The sequence below is a fragment of the Erpetoichthys calabaricus genome, chromosome 3, assembly GCF_900747795.2.
Source record: "Erpetoichthys calabaricus chromosome 3, fErpCal1.3, whole genome shotgun sequence".
Lineage (NCBI taxonomy): Eukaryota > Metazoa > Chordata > Cladistia > Polypteriformes > Polypteridae > Erpetoichthys > Erpetoichthys calabaricus.
The window spans coordinates 260,890,473-260,907,002 of NC_041396.2; the positions used below are offsets into that span (position 1 = coordinate 260,890,473).

General features: G+C 38.5%; 1 protein-coding gene across 1 annotated transcript; it reads right to left on the reverse strand.

The window, feature by feature from the left end:
- Positions 1-2,547: 2,547 nt before the first annotated feature.
- On the reverse strand, positions 2,548-16,312 carry LOC114649539 (growth hormone secretagogue receptor type 1-like). The gene is made up of 3 exons (XM_028799032.2): positions 15,993-16,312; positions 8,894-9,353; positions 2,548-2,831 (listed from the first exon to the last, which is right to left on the reverse strand). The coding sequence occupies exons 1-3, from the start codon at positions 16,281-16,283 to the stop codon at positions 2,548-2,550; spliced, it is 1,035 nt and encodes a 344-aa protein (XP_028654865.1). The 5' UTR covers positions 16,284-16,312.
- Between the last annotated feature and the right edge of the window lie 218 nt (positions 16,313-16,530).

The following is a 16,530-nucleotide window of genomic DNA, read 5'->3' on the forward strand; positions in this document are numbered from 1 at the left end:
GCTGACTAAATACTTTTTTGCCCCACTGTATACAGTACATGTTTTTTGAATGGCTTTATTTTTTTACCTTTATGTTAATAAATATTGTAACATTTTTTTACTTTAAACAGTTGGCTTCATTTGTTTCCCTTTATGTTAATAAATATTTTAACAGCTTTTTACTTTAAACAGTTGGCTTCTTTGGGCTCTGCATTTTCACTAGGTATTGAAGTCTGTCAGTTAAGTAGGTAAAATACATTTGAGAAGTGAATAGAACAATTTAATTTTAAATAGAAAGCGTATTGAAAACCAAAAAACACTTGCACATTTCTTGCAGAAACTGCCTGAGGTTTAAACAATGAAGAAAGAGCTACATAAGAGAGCAGGCTTTTTTCTATCTCTGTTGTTATTAAGATAAAAAAAAGTTATATGTTTAATAAAAATTTGATTCCAAAATAAGAGAGAAAATGGGCTTAGATCTAAAGAAGGTACTGAAGATAAAGTTAGAAAAGGTAAATGTTCTCCACTTCTGTGTATGTTTTCTTAAATATACAATCAGATAGATTAAAAAGCAGATAAAATGCAAGTAGTGGAGCCAGCCCTCGACACGTTACCAGTCCATCAGAGGGCCAAATCACACTTACACTTCCATGGTGCTATCTCCCCAAAGATGTGTGTGATATCAGAGAAAAATGAGAGCATTTGAAGAAAAACCCACACAGAAAAATAAAGAGCTTGCAAAGTCCACACAGGCAGTGGCCAAGCCAGGACTCAAACCCAGGATTCTGGATCAGTGAAGCAGCAGCATTATCTACTGCAGAGTGCCTTCATTGATCAAGCTCATTTTTCTAAGAACGGTGATCTTAACGTAACGTATTTGCAAGTGAAGAACTTGAACGTGAGCTAGTTCAGTTTTAGGTGACATTCTCGACCTGGTTTTGGTCCAGATTAAACGTTTGCCTTACCCTATAATGTAGGGGTGGAGCCGAATCTGAATACGGTATTCAGATAAGCACAAATAGTGGATTTTTACGAATATTTATTTCGTATGAATTTTTTTGCCATTTATTTTTATTCTGAAAAAGCAACGAAAAATTAAATATGTGCTGTCTGTGTCTGCCTGCTTGTGCTTATACTGTAGGCCTACCCCCAGCTGACACGAGCACTGTGAATCCCTGCTTTCGCTTTTAGAAAAACGTTGTACTTCTCAAGGCCACTTTATATTTTTCCCCATTGGACAATTCAATATGTGAATGTGAATTTTGTCTGGCAGTGTAATAGGTTAGTTCACCTACACGCTGGGTCCACACTCACTATTTGTGTCACACGGTTGGAAACAGAACGGTAATTTATATGTATACTTGCATCTATTTAGTTCCTTTTTTGACTGGGAGGATATTAGAATATATGGTTATATATGTTATATGTTTGTTTTATGTTTATATATATAGGTTATATATGTTTGTTGCTGGGTATAACTCAATTAAAGTGTATTTAAATAAAAAAGTCTTCATATTTATTGTATTTTATTCAAGAACTCTGTAATAACCTAATATAAGGTATACAAAATTGAAAAAAGTAAACTCATGGGTCATTTATTCTCACTCCATAAAAAATCCAAAATGAACTGAACATGATAGTTCAAAATTGAAATGGTGAATTATGAATGTGAATGTATTCATTTGTATCTGTGTGAACTGAACTTTGAGCTAGTTCTTGTGAGGTGTGAACTTGCAAAACACTGATCTACTGTGCTGCAACAGTTAGTAAAATGCTTCTTTAAAATTTTTACTGTGCTAAAATTATTTAATGAATGATTTCTTTTTTTCAGATTTGAACCACTGATTCTTCAAGCCCTTATAAGATATATAGGAAGCAACTGCAAAACAGTTACACACTTTAAAAAAGACATGACTCAAAGGGCTTACTGTTTGTTGTTTATTTTTCATATTTTTATTAAACCCTCTCAAAAACATATCATATCAAAACTGAGTATTGTGATGTAAGATATCACAACAATAAACTGAACTGAAGTCACACATTACAAGTGGCAGCACAGTCACAGAGTTTAAATTCAGATGGTTGCTCCACTTTGATGAAAGCTGATGGCAGTGGTCAGAGCAGTGGCTGTGCATTATCTGAGGTCATCTGTCTCACTCGCATTCTATATAGGATGAAGTGCATCATGATAAAATCTTATTCAGTCAGTGTGGCCATTGTGCTGCCTAACCAATTAAAATGTGTCAGGGTCACCACAAGGAAATCTTCATTAGTTTATTGTGTTTTGTTGTTACCCAGTTAAAAGTAAATCCATGGGTCACCTTGTCACTCCTTGGTTATTATTTGAGATGGTGGCCTTTCTTTTGCCTTTCTGTCAGTCGCAGACAGAATGCCAAAGTGGCTAGGCGAAGATGGGTTCTGGCCATAAGGCACTGGTTCCACACTCTTGGTGTGTTGACATACAGCAGGATGAACATCTCTGTGCGTTTCTCTTCATTTGTTGCTGGTCATTCCAGCTCCAGGACTACACACAGCTCCCAGCTGCTCAGGGATTCAAAGATGTCCCCATCACACATTGGTTTCCACCTCCAAGTGCGAGGATGTGTGACGCACATTCAGCCTGACTCCCTGCTGTCTCCGGAACAGTTTGCAGACTGCAGCTCGATAGCGGCCTGACATGAGGTTGTACAAAATGGGGTTTATAGCAGCACTGAGGTAAAACAACACAAAGGAGACGAGGTTGAAATACTGGCTGATCCTGTACATCTCTGAAGTCGCAGCAGACACTGAGAACAGCATACGTCCAATATGAAAGGGCAGCCAGCAGATGACAAAGGCTAGCACGATGACCACTGCAGGAGGAATAGGAAGAACACTCTTCAGTGTCAGGAAAGAAGTATATAGGAGAAACAAGTAAAAAACAAGTAAAAAAGTACAATCAACTCAAGGCATTAACTAAATAGGCTGGGATTAAATAGGCAGGACTTCCAAAAAACATTTATTCAGTTATGACTCACTTCATGTCAGCTAAAATGAGCACAATTGTCCAAAACACCAGTTCAGTTACAAAGTGAACAAGTTATGAAAGGACCCAATGGCAGCTCCAAAATACAGCAAAACTATCAACGCAAGGAAAAAGTGAATAAGAGGATGTCACTGGTGCACACAGAATTCACACCCACATTTGCTTTATCATCTAGGTGTTTGTTGGTGCCATTACTATACTTCTAAGCTGTTTTCCTACTCATAGAAAAGACACCTGAGATACTGGGAGCCTTGGAATCAAAGAATGAATATTAGAGGATCCAGCACTGACTTTACTGTAGAATTCCATGGAAAGGTGGGTGACCAACTGGTTGAGGTCTCCAGGACTGTAAGTCTATTGTAAGGCATTTGTGAAAACATGTTTTAAATGTATTGCAGTCAGACATGGCACCTTCTGTGTGCTACAAATGGTTTTTTGGGGGATGTTGGATCTCCATGATCCTAAGTAGTTCCTTGATCAGTTACATTTCTGTCTCAAATTAATTTCATGGTTAATTGAATTTGTTTTTTGGACAATTGGATATTTTTGAAAGGTAAAAATAAACATTAAAGATCAGAATTTTCAACCTAACACTACTAATTTATGAAGTACAGAAGTTCAAAAGAGTAAAATACCATGAAATCATAAACCTTAAAGACAATAGAGCAATGGACAATGATGTAAACCTCTCACTATTTTTTAACATTGTAATTATTAATTTAGCTGACAATTTATCAAAGTGACATAAAATAAGAATAATATCATTGTTTATTAAAGTTAAGAAAAACTGAATCACTGGAAGGTGACGTGACTCTGCCAGGGTCACACAGATTCAGTGGTGGGGGTTAAACTGGAAGCTCTGTGACTGGCAGTTCATCACTTGAACCATTAGGTCACACTGCAAACATGAAAGCCTGATGGGATACTCTAAGGCAGGGGTCCCCAACTCCGGTCCTGGAGGGCCTCAGAGGATTCAGGTTTTCATTTTAACCCTTTTCTTAATTAGTGACCTGGTCACTAATCTGATCAGTATAATGCCATACATAGAATTCACACTAAAACATGGCATACGAACAAAAGTGGAAATGTGCATATGCACAGAAAAAAGAAAAAAAAAACAGGGACACAGTGGAAAAAAAGTTAAAATTTCCACTTTAATCACATAGTTTATTTTGTCATTAAAGTACAATATCATTAACTTAATCTTAAAATCATTTACTAGTTTCTCAAATCCAATCATTAAATGCTTCATATTCTATGTGTTCTTCTATGTGCTGTATGCTGTATGTGTGTGAATCACTACGTGCTTCTTAAACAGACTTTCTCTTACACTGAAAGGACACAGAATACATTACATTCATGATGTTACAGCTCTCTGAACAATTTAAATATTAAGATGTATACTTGATATAATTTTCATGATGATAGGAATTAAAGCATGTATTAAGCAGTGGTAGCGATGAGCTGTCCCCCACCCAGAGATTGTTCTTGCCTTCCTCAAGATGCTTGCTGCGCCATGTGTGACCCTCGATAAAATAATTTCTATTGAATTGAATTGAATTCCTGTATTGTAATTGTATGGTACAATGAGATTCACTATGCAAATCCTCCATAAACTTATTTTCCTATAAAATGGGAAAATAACAACAACAACGATAATAATAATAATACAATAAATAACAATGAAGAATATACAATATGAAAGCATAAGTGTCTCAGGTTGTGCAATATTACAATTTTAATGCAAGTTTATAGTGAGGTAATTGTACTTATACAGAAAGTAAAAGCAGTTCTTGAACACTTGATGGACTGATTGAGAGCGTTTAGAGCTCTTGGGATGAAACTGTTTTTGAACCTGAGAGGTTCGTGCAGAGAAGGCGCTGAAGCGTTTGCCGAATGGGAGAAGTTAAAATAGACTGTGCGCATGGCTGAGTCAGTGTGTGCTATAAATGTTCTCCAGGGTAGATGCTGTATCCCGATAATTCTCTTCGCTCTTCTCTCTGGTGCCATAGAGCTTTCTGATCAGCTACTGTATAGCTGTGATTTCACACTTACAGTAGATACAGTGGGTTAAAATACTCTCGAGTGGGGCACTAAAAGCAACAAGGCTAAAGCAGTTTTGGTATTTGGAATAGTTTGGCCATTCCCTGCACCATTATATAGTTACAGCTTAATCATAATCAGATGCCTTAAGCGATATGCGGTTAATTTCAGTGTATTTGATAAAGCCACATCAGGGATGTGAATCTAAAAAATAAAAGGAAACCACACAGAAACAGTAGCATTGCTTTGATACTGGGTGCTGCCAGTTTGCAAAGCCAAACTGAAAACTTGCGTGCGCAATTTGATTGAGCTGGCATGAGAATGTGTGTGAGCACCATTTATACATGAGGCCCCTGTTTTTGCTGCTAATTAACTTCTTTAGAATTAAGTTTAATTGACTTGCTCTTGAAGACTCAGATGCCTTAATTGTTTCTTTCTCCTTAATTAGATGCCAAACAATAATGAGATATAAAATGAACCAAAACAACTGGTGTCCATCATACAATATCTGAAAATAAAGAATGGTGAAGGTCTCAGGAATGTTGATCTGCTCAGGTCCCCAAATCATTTTAACAGTGCTCTTGGAAAAAACAAAATCAGCAATTTTGGAAATGTCTGCTATTGCACAATGAGAGAAGCATCAAGCCATGGAATTAAAGAACAATTTAATTAACAAGAAGAATCAGAGCCTAATTAAGCAACTGGTTGGAGTTTGAGGCCCTGACTTAGTTGGCCTTCTGTTCGCTCACTCATTTCATATTTCATTTAGTTTGGGTGCCATTCAAGAAAGAAATGAAGCAATTCTGAGGAACAATGAAGAAATCCTGGGGTACAAATCTTAAAAAGACAAGTCAATTAAATTTAATTCAAAAGAAATTAATTAGCAGCAAAAATAGGTCACTAATTTAGAAAAGGGTTAGAATGAAAACCTGCAGTCACTGTTTTCCTCCAGGACTGGAGTTGGGGACCCCTGTTCTAAGGAAACAACCATAGACGTAAATGGCATCAGCTCCCACATTACAGATACACCACGTTTCTACTTCTGTACACTTTTGAAGTCTCCTGTCAGGTATCTTAAATCATCTCTTTCTTCCGTATTTTCCTTATGACTTTACAGGCTATTCTTGTGCTATCCTATCCCACATAATGCACTCTACGTCTTGTCTTGTTGAATTTAATTTAATTACTGATGAATACACACATAATAAAATGTAAATGCAGTAGTCATAATTTTCAAATTTTATTATATAAGTATTATTATTAATATTATTACAGTATGTAATTTTGTATCTTCTAATTTATAATCACAAAACCCTCAAATACAAAATAAAATCAACCATTTTAGAACACTATGCAAAGGTGGACTTGGTCTCACAAGCACACAGAACAATGTTAAATGGTATTCATCCATGACAGAAGCTAAAAAAAGCATGAACAAGAGAACTGTCACTGTGACTACCTAAAGAAATACCTTCAAGATACCTAAAAAAGTAAGGAAATAATGAAAGGAGAACCTACTTATCTAGAGATCAGAGAAAATGTAAGAAGGAGGCCTGTTCATCTGGAATATCATAATTAAAAAAAGAAGATATGGTCATCTACCATGATGCGTTACCAACAAAGAAGGGAAAAATGAGTAAGATACATGGTAAAGAATCTACTGTGGGAAATTAGAAATAAACAGCATTGAGATGATTGGGAAAATACATTTTGATTGGATATGACATACTTTATTAATCCCAGAGGGGAAATGATCTTTCCGCATGACCTTTGGGGGTCAGAAAGCAGGGTCAGCCATTGTACAGCGCCCCTGGAGCAATTTTCAGGTTAACGGCCTTGCTGAAAGACCCAGACATGAAAGGGTATCCCCTTTTTCCAAGCTGTGTAAGATAAAGGGTGTCTTTCCTTTGAGAAAGGGGAGCCACTTGTAAAGGATGCAGAGAAAAGCAAACTCAGAGGACCCTCACCATTCTAAGTTTTAGGGTAAGGAGAAGTGGAAATCAGTGGAATGAAAGACAAAAGGAGAATGGAAACCATTTTTGAAGTCCTATGAAAGTCAAGCAAGTATAAGGTGAAGGGGCACAGGAGACTTAAAGTGATTATTGAAACACTTTGGACAATGTAAATAGATTTACAGTACCCTCTTCTGGGACAGAAATAAAAAGGACATCCCAATCGGTGAGCTTTGCTTGGAAATAATAAATATGTGCACTTGGAAAGATATGAAATGAAACACTTATCTTTAATGTATGGGTTAAATATATATAAGTATAAGAAATCCCCTTAATGAGAAGGGGACATTTAGCAGAACGCACTGAAACTTGTCAGTCATACTCCTGCAAAATACCACCGAGGTGAAATGTGTAGATGTACTACTATCTAGCATCCTTTTTGGTAATTTATTTCAGGTATTTATGGTTCTCCAGTTAAAAAAAAAACACTTTATAATAGTTTGGCAGATATCGACTCTTAACAAGTTTCTGTGTCCCCATGTACTTGATGAAAAATTCACTTTAAAAGAGAGTTTGGTAGTTTTCATGCTGAGGTTATATCTTCACCATAATTGTATATATTAATCTATCATATGAACGAGCCTTTAAACTCAGCACAAACATTCAAGTAGAGTTTGACTGAATCAAAAGTGCCAAGTTTGTTCACTATGGATGGTGTGGGCACAGACAACCCTAAAGAAGTCAACACTGAACACACTCTGAGGGAGCTCCATTGTTGTTTCTCTCTGTTTTGCGTATGTGTCTATTTGTAATGCACCCACCATGGTGCTTGTACTGCTTATACAATACCTACTTACATGTTTTGTTACTCTGTTCTGCTGTTTGGTGTGTAATTATTATAAAGCAAAGTATTCAATTACACCGGACAGCACCAACATCCTGCAATGCAAAATGTCAGTGTACTTTATGGATTTAGATTTGCTGAATCCATTTCTGAAAGTCAAATTTCTATACCACAAACCATTTCCACAAGACTCAGTGAAAAATGTTTTTTTTGAAAAAAATAGATTTTTGAAAATTGTATTTTTGCTTTTTTCATGCTCAGAATATTATTTGAAGTATATTTTGAGCATGAAAGATGACAGTCTTCTTTATTCTTAATGTTAGTTGTGACAGAAACAAATCCAAAATCAAATCTTTGCAACACATTTTTTGCTCTTAATCAGTATATTTTTTCTCTTTTCTAATTTCTTATTAATTTGCAAAACTGGTTTGAAAATAAACACTGCAGCTACTGTGGTTCTCCAGGACTAAACATGATCATGATACCCTCTGGATTTAAATACAAATAACCAACAGGAATGCTAATAAAAAAAGAAAAATGCATAGGGGTCCTAGAATAACAAGAAGGTACCACCGTGAAACATGAATCTATGAGAAACACTCAGTGGCGAGGAGGGCAACTTATTTCCTTCCATGCTTGTTGGAAAATTAAAAGGGAGGGAATCCATCAGGAATGGGCATAGAAAATAATGCTCTGGAATAACAAGTGGTAAATGCCACAGCACACTAGACAGGGCTTCCATGTATTGAGCCCAATTCATCTCAAGTTTAAATTTGAATCTCAGGTCACACCTTTCTCATTTGACTTTTACTTTAATAATTCAATCCTATAACAGCAGTGTGGAATATCAAGAAGTCATATGCAGTAACTTATGGAAAGTGTTGCCTGTTATTGAATCAGAGTGATCAGAGTGTAAGATTTTAGTAATTGGGTCTAAATAAAGCGTGGATCCTAGACACCAACATATTTCAGATCCCACATGTCTTATTCTCAACTTAAATACACATTCAGCTGATGATATTCGGATGAACCAGATCAAACAAGACCTACCCAGCATTTTGACAGTCTTGCGGTTAGTTCTGTCCCGAAGGGTGATGTGTCGGCGGCGCCACAACTTTCGACCAATCAAACCATAGAGCACACTGAGGCAGCAGACGGGCACAAAAAAGTAGATGCTGGACACCCACATCATGGCTGTGAGTAGACCAGAGCTGATAGCATAATGTGTACAGCGGCACTCCCCATCCATCCCGTTGTCAAACTCCACACCCACCAGTGCAAACACAGGGCCAGCGCTGAGCAGGGCCAATGTCCATAGCAGTGCAATGACCACTCTGATGCGGCTGCGTGTTATTGTCACCTTGGCCTGCAGGGGGAAGCACACAGCGAAGTAGCGCTCCATGCTAAGAGCAGTAATGTGAAGGATGCTGGAATAAGTGCAGCATTCACTCATAAACTGGAACAGCTTGCAGATGAAGTCTCCAAAGTTCCAGGGCCGATACTTCCACAGCTATAGGGACAAGGGAAGAAAAACAAAACAGACATGTCAAGCACTTTTTATCCTCATTTATCTCCTTAGAAATTACATTAAACCTTGTTTAAAAGATACCATTAAAACACTTAAGACACCAGATCTTCATAATCCATCAAGCTTTAATTTTTCTAATGCTTTTCAAAGTGAACCTTATCCCAATAGCTGTTTTACACACATGATATGGTGTAGTGACTAAATCACTGGACTTCAAACCAAAAATCTGTTTATGCTCTGCCTGTGCTTTACCATGTGATCCTAAGCAAGTCACTTAACCTGTCTGTCTAACAGTAAGTAATATCGGTGAACTGAAACTCATTTCGAGTCACTTTGGATTAAGGGGCTGTCAAATATAACTTATTCATGAATCAGACTTACGTGACCACTCTTTGAGTAAATCTGAGTCACACACCGTTGGTTTATGGTCACACATGGTGCAAGAGGTGAGATTTAAACCTGCAACCTTGCTGCTTCAAGCATGATCTCCCCTGCTTATACATCTTGCATCACCACTGCTGTGGTCAATTTTTAGCTAACATTCTGAGTCCTGAAGAGGTTTGTTTTCAGCTTTTTGGTCGAATGCAAGTTTTTCCACTTATCCATTCATTTTTTGTACATTTCCTTTTTTTCTTTACATGGTTCCTAGGGGGCCAGTCCACACCCCAGCCAGCATTGTCCAAGCCCCAAATGGAATATCTGTCCCATCCAATGCCTTATGGATGTCCCGAATACCCCCAAAAAACTAAAGGCCACCTAATTAGACCTCCACCAAGCCAAAACCTTGGTTAATTATTTAAAACAGAAATTAATATTTTGATGTCAATATTCTAGTGTGTTGTGTTGTGTGACATCATGAGTGAGTGCAATAATATTTGAAACCTGCATAAGTTAGCTAGCAGACAGTGAAGAGTTGCATCAGATATCTAAGTGGTGCACAGAAATGCATTAACCTACAGATGACACAACATGACATTGCCAAACTACCAAAGATAACATCTCTTTTTCAATTATCAGGGAAAGACAGAGCTGGCAAAACACTACCAGTGTAATCCACAGAGCAGATCACTTCAGGTGGTGAGCTTGAGAGAAAAGGCTTCTTCTTCTTGGCCAACTCTTCTTATTGTAGACCACCATGAGCCTATTAATAAGGATTTGCCAAGTGACCTGCCAGCTCCAGAACCAGTTAGAAATAACGATATACAGTACTGTATTTAACAAAGAAATAATTAAATAATAGAAGTGGAGTCTCAGACTGTTTCTTTATTACTATTGTACCAAACACCGAGATGGAAAAACTGAGATGCACACCGAATAGCAGTTAAGCCTACTAAATGGTGCATTTATTTAATACTGACAAACTATTCCTTTGCACCTTGTGAAGCTTAATGTCCCTATGGTCACACTTTCCTGCTGTTATGGGCTACAGAAAAGGCCTCATAAGACATCAAACATGTCACATAGCACAGCCAGGATGCCAGATTATCCTACACCGTTGTGCGCCCTCTGTCTCTGCCGTATTAGTATTCTCTGTTGTGAGTAACAAAGTTAAATCTCTAACAGGTACGTTTGTCATAAAATTTATTGTCAGAGTACAGTGAAATTCTTACGTGTGTGTCACACCAACACTCTCCTAATTTGCATACCACAGCTGTCAAATGGTTGCCTGTTTTGGCCAGGATTTCCTACGTGGCTTTATTGTTTATTTCATCTTTAATTTTTTTTGATGTTTTATGGTAAAATTATTTTGTGATTTATGTTACAGAATATGTGTTTTCTTGTATTTCATTATTAATATCTTTGTATCTATTCACATTTTGCCTTTCCCTTAAGTGTAGGCCACAAGCAGTGCTAGGTTTAGCACTAGGCTGATCAGAAAGATGCAGGCCTTGTGTAGAAGTTGTTAATCCTAAATTACACATTCCATACTATTAAGTTGTATATCACATTATTAAGTTGCATATTAAATATAACACACCCAGGAAGTATGCTGGCAGTAACTATGAGCACTTTCTGTATGAGGGTGGGTGTATGAAGAAGTACTTCTTGTGACATCATTTAGGGTTAGGTCCCACCTGGCACCCAATGCTGCTGTTATAAGTTCTGGAACTTCAGCATAACATATTGGATGAATGGGTGCTGAAAAATGTCTGAATGAAAAAAAAATCTGATTCCTTATTTCAGTTGCACAAAATATATAATTTGTGCAAGTACTGGAAGTAAACTGATAGTAAATTTTAATGGGTATATCAAAATGAAATGAAATTAATGTAAAGTAATATTTTGCAAAGGATTTTAATCTTCAATTATATATTTTCTGGTAGACTTTTAAAAAGCAATTATATTTAAAAAAAATAGATGAAATATGGTGTCAGATACAAGTAAGTAAGTGATATCTTTAGTATTTTTACACTTAATGTTACACTTGTAACTCCACTCCAAACCACAGGTTGGCACTGTTGCCTATACCGTTGCCCTTTTCACCTTAAGATCTGAGAATCATCAGCTATGAGCTCTGACGTCACCCCCACAACCCAATCAGAACTCCATCCTCTTCTGCCCCAGGTTCTTCATAGAATCACCTCCAACAAGATTGAGTCACTCAGCATTAGACTGAAAAGCCCAGAGTTGCTCTGATTAAAAACATTTGACTTCATAGGAAGAGTCACCACAGACATGAATGTTGCTACCGAGGTAAGTAAACCTCTTAACAAGGTTGGTACTCTCTCTACAGACAGACACACTGCTGATGGCTGCGGCTAAGAGTTAATTAAAGGCCTGGATCTTGGTTTTTATCCAGAACACTTGTAAGCTTAGTCACTCAGACTCCTCACTCAGTTTCTCGATAGCCCCAATGAGATCCTCCAAAGTCAAGATCAGTGAATTTCTCTTCACCAACAGATGCCCCACAGCTGCTGGACCTGATGATCAGGCCCAATACCCAGTCCATGCAAGCATTGAAAAGAGTAGGAGCAAGAACACGCCCCTGATGAATCCCAGAATCACATGGGAAAAACGCAGAGGCTCTGAAACCACTCTGCATGGCACTCTCTGTACAAGTGTACAGACCAGCCATAATATTCAGCAACTTTGAAGGGATCCCACGAAGTCTCAGGATGTCTCACAGGGCCAGTACAGACTGGAGTTGCCATCGAGCCATATGCTGTGACTCCTCTCAATATCCAGGGTGGGGAGATGAAACACCTCTTTCTGGGAACACTGGTAACACCAACACAACCCTCACCAACCTTCAGGGTCCTGTTACAGAAGGTCTCCTACATCACGTTAGGATCAGCAGTCACACCTTAACCTGTAAGTTCCTCACACAACCTGTGTCCAAACTCATTAGAAATGGCCTAATCTTGAGTCTGGCAAGGTCTAGCCTCATTTTCCTGGTAGGTGGTAACCTACTGGACCTAAGCTTAATCTTCAGAGTAGCAACAACAACTCTGTGGTCAGAATTCACAAAATGGGCACTTCTGTAGACAATGGAGTTTTTTAAGAGCTTCCAGAATCTGCCCAAAAAGGGTGTGATCAATCTCCTTCATTGCACCACCAGTATTGGAGTTCCAAGCCCAATGATGTGGCTCAGGGCGCTGGAACCAGGATCCAGCGATCCACAGCCCCTGACCTTTTCCAAAGTCAAAGAACATTGAGCCACTTTCACCACAGTCACCAGACCAATGGGAATACAATTCTCATAGCCAGCCCTGTCAGTGCCAGTGGTCGCATTGAAGTCACCCATGACTAGAGGAGTGTCACCTCGCGGGCACCCATCAACCACCGAGCGAAGTTGCGAATAAAATGTCTCCCTCACTGAGAAATCACACACCACAGTTGGAGCATACACTGAAACAACAGACAAGGCATCCAGAGAGTCTCATAATTTCCTCCTTGAAAGGAGTGACATTGAACACCATCAGAAGGAGCCGATCTGCCACAGCAACAACAACTCCCTAAGTATGACAGCCATCAGGGTGACCAGATCAATAAAAGGTGTACCCACCAAGGTCTGTGCACCTCAGAGAGTACTGCCACTGAAATGCAGAGCTTTACGAAACTGCTCCAACAGCAGAGGAAGAAGATCATCATGCTGCCGAGACAAGACGTTCCACACAGCTACTCAGATGGAATGCCTCAAGTTTGGACCTGAGTGCTGCTGTAAAGTGGACAATGCCTCAGCACCACACCGGTTCTGATTCCCGACAGGCCTGACCCCATTGGCTCTCCTATGGTTTTGACTCTCCCTAGCATGAGGCCTTCCTATGGGCAGCTACAGAGAAGCTACTCCCGTGAAGAGCAGAATGGAGTCCTGTCTGTCATCTCAGAGCAGCATGAAGTTTTTAATGGTGGCTGGAGTGACAATCCTGCCACCAACCCCCATGATTTCCCTGCAAGTTGGAGGACCACTTGCAAGGCCAGATGCAGTTTAACGTCATACCCAGGACACACAGCATAACAAGTTTTCTAAAAAATATATTTGGAAATCCCTCCTGTCCCCCTAAAATCCACCGACACACACACAAACACACACACAAACACACATACAGATTTTTAATTCTGAGAATTTCAGGAAGTGCAGTGGGTTAATTGAGGGTATTAGAATCCCATATTTCACTGTTTGCAGTTAAGTTGATCATACATGACTTCACAAACAGCTCCCCCAGTTTAATGGAAAGTTTGTTTTTTTTGCACATCAGGTCTCATTTATAAAACTTTGTGTGGATTTGAATATAAGCATACAACAGAAAACAGGAAACTGTGTATACCAAAAAAAATCTGATTTATAAAACCACTTCTAAGCAATATACCTTTATAAATCACACCTTGTAAATGTGTGTATGTGAACGCACCCCAAAACCCACCACAGTTGTTGTGCCCCAAAGGGTAGCTGTTTTCACCTGTCATATGTAATGAAATGAGTGCTATTACAATAAATACTACAGACAATATGAGAAACTGAGGGTTCAGCCAGTTACCTTGTGAACAAGTAGCCCACCACGTGCAGCATCATCATGTCTGTCAAAGCCTCTTAAGCTTAAAATAAATGAATCATGGGTTGACCCAGTCTCATCTTGTCAGTCTCATCTTGGAATCTTGGAGACTTGTGTGTTAATGCAATGTCACTACCTTATGGTTAACAAAAGCAGCTTCATTCTCGCTAGGTGCTCTTATTGCAATATGAGTGTAGTAAATTGCTCCTACTACATTAAGAGAACAGAACAATGCAGCAGAACTGCCTTTTTTATTTTGGCATAAACATGCTATGTGTTATGTACAGTATGTACACCCACACCATATGGAAACTGGATGTAGCGTCTTGTCAGTCAGATAATGGCTTCCAGTACAGCAGGCATGATGCAATGAAGCTTGGCTGTGATATCCATGATAGCAGGCCAGTTCTCAACAGTGACAACAGGTAGCAGATATAAAGTGACAAAAAAGAAAAGATCCTCAGTGTGAATACGCAGCATTGACCCAACTTAAAGTGAACTAAAATACAGACTGTACATCTTATTCATCACATTTGAGATTGGATATGTTTGTCATGTCAACTTACATTATAATAAAGGCTTAGGTAAATGAATTATTATGCCTGCGATTCGTCCTTTTTCTAGTTTGGCTGCATTTCCCTAATTGATCAAATGGGGTCAGTTTCTTTGAAATGTTTCATGGGAATGGTCCAGAGTTGCCGTAATTATAGACATGTTTTCTTTCATAATTTTCGACTTTTGCGTGGGACGCTGCACACGCATTTGTCAAGCCTCTTTTTGTGCTTAAGGCAAGATTTATAAATTTAACCCTAGAGCTGCGAATCTTCTTCGAGGTACTTAGTTTACTTAGTGATTACTATGCTTTTGTAAGCTCATTATCATTGTTTATTTTAATTTCTCCAAATCTATAATTAAATATTATTTTTAATAAATTCCTCCGGTGGTACAGCTTGTCTCTTGGTAAGAAGAATCCATCCACTGCGCATGACAGCTGAATCGAAGTTTACTGGCGAATGAATGCCGTTAGTGATGAAATGTCTGGGACAATGAATATTCTGAAAAGCTCATGCTCTTGGTCTTATCGGACTTGTTCAGACTTATCTCGATTATATAAGCGCTCTTCCTTTCAGCACAGGGACTCATGAAAATAGACAAAGTGGAACTTCAACAACGTTATGTTATATAGTGCCTTTCTAAACATCATCAAGGTATTTTTAAAAGTGTAGACGTATATTGTTGTTTCGTTTCCTCAAGCATCGAGTGCTCCCACGCACAGACTGACTGACAGGGAAAATGAATGAGGATTTCAATAAAAGCTGATGAAATGGAATTACTGCTCTTGTATAACTTTGAAAGTCTCGTTTCATTAGAACAGCGCAGAGCTGTTTGACAAATTTAAACATATTGCACAATTTATAAAATGTTAATTTAGTGTGTGCTATAATAAAAGGTAAAATATTGTCAATATATTATATATCGTTTCTAGTAAAGTAAAATTAATAGAACGTTAACAAATTTTTGGATTCATTAATCAAATTCAGATTTCCCACATTGAAATTTGTTTTATTCCTAAAAACATTGATCAGATAGCATCTGCTGCTTACATTTGAATCTCCTTTAGTCCTACCTTGTAGAGATCAATGGGCATGAGGAGGAAGATGAAGAGGTCAGAGAGAGCCATGCTGGACAGATACAAGTTGGTGGTGCTCCTCATATCCTTGTTGAGCAACACGATCAGAATTGTCAAGATATTCCCAGTCAGCCCAACGAGAAAGAGCAGTATACAGACCACGGTTACGACCACCAGAATAGGCAGGGAGAAGAGCTGGTCCGGCAGTGGGTAGACCGTGAAGTTGGCCGGGAGATGGCAGTCCTCCGAGCACCGGGAGTCAAACGCAGCCAAGGTGGAGTTGGACATGCCGTCATGAGGAGCGGGTCGGCTCCCAGAGTGCAAGTCTGCGTTGTGCTAAAAGCTACAGTCGTAATGTTAATAATACGACTTTGTTCGCAGCACTTCTCGTAAGTTTTGCAAAACGGTTTATCATAACGCGTGCCTCGTAAGATGATAAATAAAAAATACTAAAAGATAACTGAACACGCTCTGTTAAACAAATAGATTGACTCATAATTCATTCTTTAAGACACAAAAAATATGAATTATTTTA

What these genes read in the sequence shown, in the direction of transcription:
- LOC114649539 (XM_028799032.2), bottom strand. Translation starts at nt 16,283, where the DNA reads ATGTCCAACTCCACCTTGGCTGCGTTTGACTCCCGGTGCTCGGAGGAC. An exon ending in TGCCCATTGATCTCTACAAG is followed by an intron (nt 9,354 to 15,992) that starts GTAGGACTAAAG and finishes TTGTCCCTATAG; the next exon opens with CTGTGGAAGTATCGGCCCTG. An exon ending in CAAGACTGTCAAAATGCTGG is followed by an intron (nt 2,832 to 8,893) that starts GTAGGTCTTGTT and finishes TTCCTCCTGCAG; the next exon opens with TGGTCATCGTGCTAGCCTTT.